Source organism: Danio aesculapii, chromosome 12 (genome assembly GCF_903798145.1).
Source record: "Danio aesculapii chromosome 12, fDanAes4.1, whole genome shotgun sequence".
In the NCBI taxonomy this organism is placed as follows: domain Eukaryota; kingdom Metazoa; phylum Chordata; class Actinopteri; order Cypriniformes; family Danionidae; genus Danio; species Danio aesculapii.
In genome coordinates this window covers 49,320,883-49,332,878 of record NC_079446.1, presented here as the reverse complement: position 1 = coordinate 49,332,878, position 11,996 = coordinate 49,320,883, and the positions used below count along the sequence as shown (strand labels likewise).

The 11,996-nt window shown below is 38.2% G+C and overlaps 1 protein-coding gene across 2 annotated transcripts in view; it reads left to right on the top strand.

Moving 5' to 3' along the window:
- The first annotated feature begins 1,421 nt into the window (after nt 1–1,421).
- The window catches only part of rgs7b (regulator of G protein signaling 7b), a 99,897-nt gene continuing 89,322 nt past the window's right edge, over nt 1,422–11,996 (top strand). For both annotated transcript variants that reach the window (XM_056469480.1, XM_056469479.1), the window contains exons 1-2: nt 1,422–1,566; nt 4,859–4,956. In XM_056469480.1, coding sequence (XP_056325455.1) covers nt 4,879–4,956 — 78 coding nt within the window. In that variant the 5' untranslated portion in view covers nt 1,422–1,566; nt 4,859–4,878. The remainder of the gene's footprint in view (nt 1,567–4,858; nt 4,957–11,996) is intronic.

Below are 11,996 nucleotides of genomic sequence, written 5' to 3'. Positions count from 1 at the left end.
CTGTCACTGATTTGATTGGTCATTCGTCTAATGCTTTCATAACAACACTGCTTATTTCAAAATGTCAGAGAACATTTGTATAACGTTCAGGAAATGTTTGCAAAACGTTTCTTCAACCATTTCTGGAGTGTTTGCAGTAATAAAAAATCAGTTGTATATATTTTACTTGCTTAATTAGGAAAAGGGAAATTCTGTCATAATTTACATAATTTATTTAATTCAAACCTCTTGGATTTTATGTAATCTGTTGAACAAAAATGATATTTTGAAGAATAGGTTACAACCATTGACCTCCCCATTTGTTTTTTTTTTACCATGGAAGTCAATGGTTACAGGTTTTCAACATTCTTCAAAATATCTTTTTTTTTAACTCCACAGAAAAAAGACACTTGAAACCACTTGAGGGTGAGTAAATAATGAGTATATTTTCATTTTGTGTGAACTAGCCCTTTAAGTAGCCTAAATGTTTATATATATATTTTTTTGCATTATTTCTATACTATTACAGTATTTATTTTGATTTGAAATTAAAATAAACTCGAATTTACTTGTGTGACCTCTTTAATTGTTTATCTTATGTTTATTTTTTTATACACAATGGTAGTTGAATCTAAATACAAACAGATAAGGCACATATTTAAATATTTAAAGAAAATAAAATGCAATTAAATCGCAATAACGCGGCGCACTATTATTATTATTTTTTAAATTATTATTATTGCATAATTTATTTAATTCAAACCTCTTGGATTTTATGTATTCTGTTGAACAAAAATGAAGATATTTTGAAGAATAGCTGATAACCATTGACCTTCCCAGCATTTGTTTTTTCTACCATGGAAGTCAATGGTTACAGGTTTTCAACATTCTTCAAAATATCTTTTTTTTTGTATTCAACAGAAAAAAGTCACTTGAAACCATTTGAGGGTGAGTAAATAATGAGTATAGTTTCATTTTTGTGTGAAGTAGCCCTTTTAATAGCCTACATATTTATAGATATATTTGTATTATTTATTCATATACTATTACAGTATTTATTTTGATTAGAAATTAAGAAATTAAACTCGAATTTACTTGTGTGACCTCTTTAATTATTTATCTTATGTTTATTTTTTTATACACAATGGTAGTTGAATCTAAATACAAACAGATAAGGCACATATTTAAATATTTAAAGAAAATAAAATGCAATTAAATCGCAATAACGCGGCGCACTATTATTATTATTTTTTTAATTATTATTATTATTATGATTATTCCCCGTAGTGTAGTGCAGAATAATAACTGTAGTGCTCATCATGTAGTGTAATGTAATGTGTGCGCGGCGCCGCGTGGACAGCAGGAGCGCGCTTGTGATTGGCCGCGGATCCCTGCGCGTTCACGCTCTAGTTGTGAGATTTGCGCGCCGCCGCTCGCTGGAGGAGAGGAAAGCGATAGTTGTCATACCGAGGGGCAAATAACTCATGGTTTCCAATGAATAACTGCCCCTGGAGCTCCACCGCCAGCTGACGACCTGCCCTGCGCGACGCACGCGGACGAGGAGCGACTCTCGCGCGATCCTGAGAGGTAAATCTGTGTGTTTGTTCGACGCGTGACGCGCCGCTGGAGCCGCGAGCCGACCATCCGCTCCGCCGCTCCAGGCCGCGGGACCGAGTGTGTGTGTTTGTGTTTGTTTCAGAAAACAGAGGTGTTGTTGCTACTGATGTTGCCTTCGGGACTCCCTCTCACTCTCTCCCTGTCAGTGTGTGGTGTGTGGTGTGTGTGGAGGCATTAATGACACCGCGATCTCGTTCATCTGGAGATTTAATGCTTTATTCCTAACTGCAGCCTCATTCGCCAGTTTGTGTGGTGTGTGTGTGTGTGTGTGTTAGACAGCAGGTGCTCTAATATTATCTACTATCTATCTATCATCTATCTATCTATCTATCTGTCTGTCTGTCTGTCTGTCTGTCTGTCTGTCTGTCTGTCTGTCTGTATTGTTGATGCAGTTATATCCATCCATTAATCTTTATCCTGTACTATCTGTCCTTCATAACATCTAACTGCTCTCATTTGGCCATCCAGTCATCAGTTCTTCCATCCATCCCATCCATCCACGCATCACTCTGTATATTGTTGTATCTGTCCATCAGTTGTTTCATCCATCCATTCATCCACACTTCGTTCTGTAAACTGTTGTATTCATCTATCCATCATACTGTTTAACCATCCATCTATTTTGCTGTCTGGCCATCCATCCATCCATCCATCCTTCTGTCTGTTTCTTCATCGGTCTGTCTTTTTTTTCCTGACTATCCTTCTATTCATTATTCAATCCCCCATTCTGTATATTGTTGACCACACGTCCGTCCATCCATCATACTGTTTAACTATCCATCTATTTTGCTGTCTGGCCATCCATCCATCTTTCTGTCTGTCTGTCTTTCTGTCAGACCATCCCACTATCCGTTAATCCATCTCTCATTCTGTATATTGTTGTTTATCCATCCATATGTTGTTCCATTCCTCTGTCCTTCTGTTTATCCATTATTGTATTTAACCATCTATTCATCTATTTTCTTCAACATCCATTCCTTCATCCATCCCTTGTATATTGTTCCATCCATCCATTTGTCATTTTATTTATCCATCCATCTGTCCGTTGTTCCATCGATCCATCATTCTGGCGTTCCATCATTTCCGTTTCCATTAGTTTATCATTCAATCCATCCATCATATCTATTCAGTCCATTGGTCCATCCGTCCATCAGTACAATGTTTCTTCAGACAGTCGTTCCATCTGTTTGTCTATTATTTCATCCATCCATCATCTCTGTTCAGTCCATTGTTCCATCTTTCCATTTGTTTGTCAATCATTCCATCCATCCATCCATCCATTCATAATCTGTTCAGTCCATTGGTCAGTTGTTCCATTAGTCTGTTGTTCCATTCATAGAACAGTCCATTCCTCAATCCATCCATCGTTTTGTTGTTCCATCCGTTCATCGTTCCATCAGTCCATCGTTCTGTCCATCTGTCATTCCATCCATCAGTTCGTCATTCCATATGTCTGTTTATCATTCCGTCTGTCTGGCTGTAGCCCTATCAGTCCAATCATTGTTTCACTTGTTCGTCCATCCTTCCATCTGTCCATTTGTTGTTCCATCTGTCTGTCCATCGCCCTATCCGTTTGTCCATTGTTTCTTTCAGTAGTCCGTTGTTCCATTCTGTCCTGTTTATTGATCCATCCATTTGTCCGTCCATCCATCATCTCTGTCCAGTCCGTCCATGCATGCATCCATCCATCCATCCATCCATCCATCCATCCCTGTCCTGTCTATTGGTCTATCCATCCATCCATCTGTCTATCCATCCCTCCATCTGTCCTGTCCATTGTTTTATCCATCCATCCATCCATCCCTGTCCTTTCCATTGGTCCATTCATTCGTCCGTCGCCCCATCCGCTTGTCCATTGTTCCATTCGTCCATTGGTGGTTCCATCCGTCCGTCAGTTGATCCATCCGTCGTTCCTTCTGTCCATCCATCTATCCATCCCTGTCCAGTCAGATTGCCAATCTGTTCATTGTTCCTTTGGTGTATAGTTCCATTCATCCATCATCTGTCCTGTCCATTGATCCATTCATCACTCCATTGTTCCATCAGTCGTTCCATCCATTTGTCCGTATATCCATCATCTCTGTCCAGTCTGTCTGTGCATCCATAAATCCCTGTCCTGTCCATTGGTCTATCCATCCGTCCGTCTGTCCATCCATCCATCCCTGTCCTGTCCATTGGTCCATTCATTCGTCCATCGCTCCATCTGTTTGTCCATTGTTTCATTCGGTAGTCTGTTGTTCCATCCATCCATCGTTCCTTCTGTCCATCCATCTATTCATCCCTGTCCAGTCAGTTTGCCAATCCGTCTATAAGTTAATTGTTCCATTGGTGTATTGTTCCATTCATCCATCATCTGTCCTGTCCATTGATCCATCCATTTATCACTTCATTGTTCCATCTGTCATTCCATCCATCCATTTGTCCGTACATCCATCATCTCTGTCCAGTCCATCCATGCATCCATCCATCCCTGTGCTGTCCATTGATCTATCTATCAATCCGTCTGTCCATCAATCCATTCATCCCTGTCCTGTCCATTGGTACATCCATCCATCCATCCGTCCATCCCTGTCCTGTCCTGTCCATTGGTCCATTCATCCTTCCGTTTGTCCCTCCGTCCGTCTGTCCGTCCATCCGTTCGTCCATCCATCCATCAGCCATTGTTCCATTGGTCCATCATTCCATCAGTCCGTTGTTTCATTCATCCTTCATCTTTCTTTATCCATCATTCCATCCATCCTTTCATCATCTCCATCTGTCTGTCCATCGTTCTGTGATTGTGTAGTTTTATCACTCCTGCTTATGTCCTTAAAGTCTGTATGAACCAGAAGCTGTGACCCTTTTTTCCGCATTGTAGCATTTCCTAGAGAAACGGAATATTTGAATGAGAAAACAGTGGGCGTGGCTTGTTTTTTCTACTGCGAGCTGATTGGATGTAGTAAAGTAGGTATTTCATCCATAAAGATGGGGAAAAGGGTTTGGGGAGAGTTATTGTGACAGCTGGAGGGGCGTGGTCAAGTATGTTAGCCCTGCCCACTGCCTCAGACAGACCTAATCTGAGAATAGAAAACAAACAGAAAGAGCATTTTCAGATTTCAATTAAAGATTACAAGAGCAAACTTATGTTTTTTTTCTTAATGACATGCACAGATGAGTTGTTCACCACAAAACTAGCAATGTGAGATAACAGAATCAATATGCTTAGTTTTGATGTCATGCGTACTTCAATCTACTGTTCTCCTCTGTGTGTGCGTTTCTGCAGGAGTGTCCAGCTCTTCAGGCATGGCTCAGCCCAGCTCGTGTGCTCAGGGCAGTAATGGTGTTGCAGACGAATCTCCCAACATGCTGGTCTACAGGAAGGTCAGTACAGCAGATTTCAGTACAGCAAGATCCGTTTTCTGTCCTAAACCAACACCAGCGGTCCTGTTCAGTCCACAGAGCTCCACATCAGATAGCTGCATGTACTGTTGAAGTCTGAATTATTAGCCCCTCCTGTATATTTTTGCCTCCCAATTTCTGTTTACAGGAAAGAATATTTATTTTTCAACACATTTCTAATTATAGTAGTTTTAATAACTCATTTCGCAGACAATGTTGTTCTGTTGGCTTCATCGAACATGGACCCTCAGCATGCATGGGGCAGTTTGTTGCCAAGTCTGGTGCTCCACCAGAAAAAGGTGGTTTGCCATCTCCTGGTTGGAGGAAAGTCCTTACCCCAGGTGGAGGAGTTCAAGTATCTTGGGGTTTTGTTCACGAGTGAGGGAAGGATGGAGCGTGAGATTGACAGGTGGATCGGTGCAGCAGCAGTAATTCGGTCGATGTATCGGTCCATTGTGGTTAAGAAGGAGCTGAGCCGAAAGGCAAAGCTCTCGATTTACCGGTCAATCTACGTTCCTACTCTCACCTATGGTCATGAGCTTTGTGTCAAGACCGAAAGGACAAGATCTCAAATTCCTTCGCAGGGTGGCAGGGCGCACCTTATAGATAGGGTGAGGAGTTCTGTCACCCGGGAGGAGCTTGGAGTAGAGCCGCTGCTCCTCCACATCAAGAGAAGTCAGCTGAGGTGGCTCGGGCATCTGTTTCAGATGCCTCCTGGACGCCTACTTAGGGAGATGCTTCATGCATGTCCCACCGGGAGGAGGCCTCGGGGAAGACCTAGGACATGCTGGAGGGACTGTGTCTCTCGGCTGGCTTGGGAACACCTTGGGATCCCCCCGGTGGATCTGGAGGATGTGTCTGGGGAGAGGGAAGTCTGGGGTTTTCTACTAAGACTGCTGTCCCCGCGACCCGGAAAAGTAGATGGAAAAAAAAATGAACGAGCTCATTTCTATTAACTGATTTCTTGTATCTTTGTCATGATGACAGTAAATAATATTTGACTAGATATTTTTGAGGACATTTCTTTACAGCTTAAAGTGACATTTAAAGGCTTAACTAGGTTAATTAGGGTAAAGTTAGGGTAATTAGGCAAGTCATTGTATAACAGTGGTTTGTTCTGGAGACAATCCAAAACTAATATTTCTTAGGGGGTAGGGCTGCACGATACATCGTTTCAGCATCGAAATCGCAATGTGCGCATCCGCAATAGTCACATCGCAGGAGGTGCAATGCAAAGCAAAAAAATAAAATAATTATATATATATATATATATATATATTATGAGTGGAGCCGAACCCGAATATGGTATTCGGATAAGCACGAATAGCGTGTTTTTACGAATACTTATTTCGAACAAATACTTGAAAAATTATTTGTATTCGGGAACAAGAAAAACATTATATCAAAAAGCTGCGTTTCCTCATGAGACCACAGTGCATGCCCGCGTGAGTGAGTGAGTGAGTGAGTGAGTGAGAGAGACGTTCAGGAGTCGGGGGGCGGGGTGGGGCCAGGGTAAAAGGTGACTGACGCAGGCTGCTGCTCCACACAGCAACAGAGAAGGCTTGGCAGAGCGAAAAATACCTTACTGCATTACTATTTTTGTTAAATAAATGTTTGTATCTGAACTGGGTTCCAGAGGCAGTTTATAATCTTGTAGCGTACTTAAAGCGGAGTTTGATCGGTATATTATTCCATTACGCTGCATTATTGACGTCTGCAATCTGTTGCTCTCTGTTTACGCAAGTTAGCTCTGTTAGCGCGGTACTTAAGACAATAAACTGTTGACAGAGTAACGTTAACGTTCGGTTATAAAGGTTAAAACGATGCTTGGGTAGTTGTATCGAATTGTATGCACTTATAGGAGTTTTATGGTACGTTTAAATTACTGTCATTTGCGGAAAGCAAGATATATGCTAAGCTAGTTAACCTTAGCATAGCCTCCTGTCACTTATCAACCAAATTTATTTCTTATAGAGTTATGGAAGTGTTTAATCTTTATTTGTTAGGTTGTTACTTTGGCAATGTTGCTAAACAAACATTGTTTGTTTATTATATACATATATTATATATATATATATGTATAATATATATATATATATATAACTGCCATATTATTTTATTTATTGTAAAGTTAATTGTTGGTAATTATTAGAAAAAGTTTATCTTATCCACAATTTATTTGTTTATAACATGTTTATTTTTTTAAACCGCTCAGGGGGTTATTGTTTAGCTGTTTTTATATTTTTACAATTTTGTGACAAGATATTTCCTTCTGTTTTGTAATTGTCGAATAAAAAGTTAAATTACTTATTTTGTCACTCATGTTAATTCCTAAATGTGATAATAAAGTGTCATCTTTGCATTCACCAAATGAGCTCACCTTTATTACAGTAAAAACAACATTTAGTATTAATATCATAACATATTAGATCCTTGATTTATCTGAATTGACAGTTAAGAAATATTTTTTTATAAACAACCCAAAAGAAACTAAAAATGTTTGTTCAGTGTTTTAACAACATGAAAATGCTTTAAAAATTACCCAAATTATTATAGAAGTATTGATTATTTAATTTTTGAGCAGTTCAAAACTCCCGATTCTGAATTTCTAAATATCGCAATATATATCGCAGGGAAAAAATATCGCAATGTCAATGTTTTCCAATATCGTGCAGCCTTATTAGGGGGCCTTTAAAATGGCTTTAAAAATGTCAAACTGCTTTTTTCTAGCCGAATTAAAACAAATAAGATAAGAAAAATATTATAGGAAATACTGTGAACTGTTCCTGAATCTGTTAAATGCCACTTGAGAAATATTTGAAGAGCAATAAATATTGCACAGGAGGGTGAATAATTTTGACCTCAACTTAATAATGTCATGTTGCAGAGCTCTAGTGTGCTGATTAAACTTCTGCAGTTCTTCTCCACGCTCAGCCGTGAAGCGTGTGATGGAGCTTCATCAAGACTCTGGTTGTTTTATGTTGAAATATCTGCTTTAGTGTGTGGCTGTTCACACTGACTGTAGTCATCACGCAATGAGGTGTAAGAATTCGAGGTGCTCTGAGATCAGTTTGAGTCATGACGTTTGTTGTTGGGATTTCAGATGTACAGATGTTTCACTGAGATCTTAAAGATGGATGTGCAACTCTGACAGATGCCTAGCTTCACACATTAGCTATGTTTGCATCCACAGATTTATATGCGTATTTTGCAGGATCACAGATAAATGCATAATGATAATGGCAAGATGCGCATACATTTTAAGCATGTGCATTAAAGAAATGTATGCACACACTTGAGTTGAATAGTGAATGAACTCAGTGTGCGTGATGTGGTGTAGTTTTTGACAGATGCTGATGAGATACAAATTTGAGAGTCTTTGCAAATGTTAGTTTGCAGCTCTCCATTGTTGCAGATGTGAAATGTTGTTGTGCTGATTGTAAAAGGCCTCAGTCCTCCGTCAGTCCATCATCACAGTGCTTCAGTATTATTCTTCTATTATTATTCCCTCCTGAACTGTCTTGAGCATCTGTTTGCACTCTTGTCTCACGCCTCCAGAAGCCACCGCATTCACCGCGTTCATTGCATTTCGTCTTCGTCTTCTGAGGCGCAGCTCATTTATTAGAGAAGAAAATAAAAGGCTTCGTCTCCTACTGCAGCAAACATTTACAGTCTGAATAGCGAGTTCATAGTATTTGTTATAAAAGGTCATTCAGAATTGTGAAATCATTTTGTAGTTCTAAAGGTAAAAGTTGGGTCAAATATGGATAAACCCAACATTGGGTTAATTTTATTATTTCATTTTAAAGTACTCTTAACTCATTTCTTTCACATCTTAATTCATATTTGACCCAATGTTTTTTAACAACAGCCTGACGTTTTTTTTTTGAGCTAACAAAGTCAGAATTCAAGTTTAAGGAAAGTTTATAACTCTATAAATGTGATGTACTGTAAACAGCCACAGTTTCCTGATTTGCATTTTTTTTCAATAATATTTTACGTTTTTATGTTAGAAATAAACACCAGTGTGCAGTCAAAACAAGTCGTTCTGGGTTATTTAAATAATATTAATAATATTATTGAATAATGAATAAGTAATGTTAGTAAATAATATTACTTATTGAGTAAAATATGGACAAACCCAACATTGGATTAACTATTTTTAAATTAAATGTAGGGCAGCACGGTGGGGCAGTGGGTAGCACAATCGCCTCACAGCAAGAAGGTCACTTGTTTGAGCCTCGGCTGGGTCAGCTTTTCTGTTTGGAGTTTGCATGTTCTCCCTGTGTTGGCGTGGGTGCTCCGGTTCCCCCCCAGTCCAACCACATGCGCTATTGGGCAATTGGGTAAACTAAATTGTCTGTAGTGTATGTGTGTGAATGAGTGTGTATGGATGTTTTCCAATGGTGGGTTGCAGCTGAAAGGGCATCCGCTGCGTAAAACATATGCTGGATAGGTTGGTGGTTCATTCAGCTGTGGTGACCTCTGATTAATAAAGGGACTAAGCTGAAAGAAAATGAATGAATGAATGAAATTTAATGTAAAGTACACTTTTTAACCCAATGATTGTGTTTGTCTATTGATGTTTTGACTATTTTGTTTTACATCACATTTTTGTTAAATCACATTTATAGGACCAAATATAACCCAATATTTGGGTTTATTTATATTTTACTCAATTTCAGTTAAAATAACCCAGAACTTATTTTCGGAGTGTACAATAGTGTCTTACAAATGAATACTCCATAAATAATATTTACATTTGTATGGCATAAATAAGACTGGGTTGTTTAAACTGAAATTAAGAAAAATGGATGAACCAAACATTGGGTTAAATTTGGTCCTATAAATTGTGATCAATTAACCCAGCAATTTACCCAAAATACTGATTGAAATAACCCAGCATTTGGTTTTGTCCATATTTTACCCAAATCTGGTTGAAGTAACCCAGCATTTGTTTTGAGTGTAGAGAAAAGCTTCAGTTTAAATAACCCAGAACCTAATAATAATATAACTCTCATTATACTACTGTGCACTTAAAACAAGTAGTTCTGGGTTGTTTAAACTGAAATTGAGTAAAATATGGACGAACCCAAACATTGGGTTAAATTTGGTCCTATAAATTGTGATCAAATTAACCCAGCATTTTACTCAAAATACTGATTGAAATAACCCAGCATTTGGTTTTGTCCATATTTTACCCAAAATCTGGTTGAAGTAACCCAGCATTTGTTTTGAGTGTAGAGAAAAGCTTCAGTTTAAATAACCCAGAACCTAATAATAATATAACTCTCATATACTACTGTACACTTAAAACAAGTAGTTCTGGGTTGTTTAAACTGAAATTAAGAAAATATGGATGAACCCAAACATTGGGTTAAATTTGGTCCTATAAATTGTGATCAAATTAACCCAGCATTTTACCCAAAATACTGATTGAAATAACCCAGCATTTGGTTTTGTCCATATTTTACCCAAAATCTGGTTAAAGTAACCCAGCATTTGTTTTGAGTGTAAAGAAAAGCTTCAGTTTAAATAACCCAGAACCTGATAATAATATAACTCTCATTACACTACTGTACACCTAAAACAATTAGTTATGGGTTGTTTAAACTGAAATTAAGAAAAATATGGATGAACCCAAACATTGGGTTAAATTTGGTCCTATAAATTGTGATCAAATTAACCCAGCATTTTACCCAAAATACTGATTGAAATAACCCAGCATTTGGTTTTGTCCATATTTTACCCAAAATCTGGTTAAAGTAACCCAGCATTTGTTTTGGGTGTAGAAAAAAGCTTCAGTTTAAATAACCCAGAACCTAATAATAATATAACTCTCATTATACTACTGTACACTTAAAACAAGTAGTTCTGGGTTGTTTAAACTGAAATTGAGTAAAATATGGACGAACCCAAACATTGGGTTAAATTTGGTCCTATAAATTGTGATCAAATTAACCCAGCATTTTACCCAAAATACTGATTGAAATAACCCAGCATTTGGTTTTGTCCATATTTTACCCAAAATCTGGTTGAAGTAACCCAGCATTTGGTTTGAGTGTAGAGAAAAGCTTCAGTTTAAATAACCCAGAACCTAATAATAATATAACTCTCATTATACTACTGTACACCTAAAACAAGTAGTTCTGGGTTGTTTAAACTGAAATTAAGAAAAATATGGATGAACCCAAACATTGGGTTAAATTTGGTCCTATAAATTGTGATCAAATTAACCCAGCATTTTACCCAAAATACTGATTGAAATAACCCAGCATTTAGTTTTGTCCATATTTAACCCAAAATCTGGTTGAAGTAACCCAGCATTTGTTTTGAGTGTAGAGAAAAGCTTCTTGCGCTTTGATTTGTATGTTCAGTCCATCAAACGCTGAGTTGTTTTTCTACATTTGTGTGTCATTGTTGGAGTAGTTTCTGTATTTTGATGAACATGAACACTTTCACCAGCACTTTATGATTAATATCTGGGTCAGAACAGTGAGTGAGGGCTGCAAATCGTCATCATCATCATCATCATCTTCATTGTCAACCTGTCATATTTATTACAATTCATCCAATTACAATTACATAATAGAGTTTCTGTCATTATGAGGCGCCACTAGTAGCTTTAAAGAGACACAAGTCTATTTATCTTAGCATGATTGTGATGTGGCGGCATGATGGCAGCAAGAAGGTCACTGGTTTGAGTCCCAGCTTGGTCAGTTGGTGTTTCTGTATGGAGTTTGCATGTTCTCCCCGTGTTGGCGTGGGTTTCCTCCGGGTCCTCCAGTTTCCTCCACAGTCCAAACACATGCGCTATAGGGAAATCGATGAACTAAATTGGCCGTAGTGTATGTGTGAATGAATGTGTTTGGGTGTTTCCCGGTACTGGGTTGCAGCTGGAAGGGCATCCGCTACATAAAACATAGACTGGAATAGTTGGCGGTTCAGTCTGCTGTGGTGACCTCTCAAATAAAGACTAAGCTAAAGGAAAATGAATGAATGAATGTGACGTTTTCTGGTTC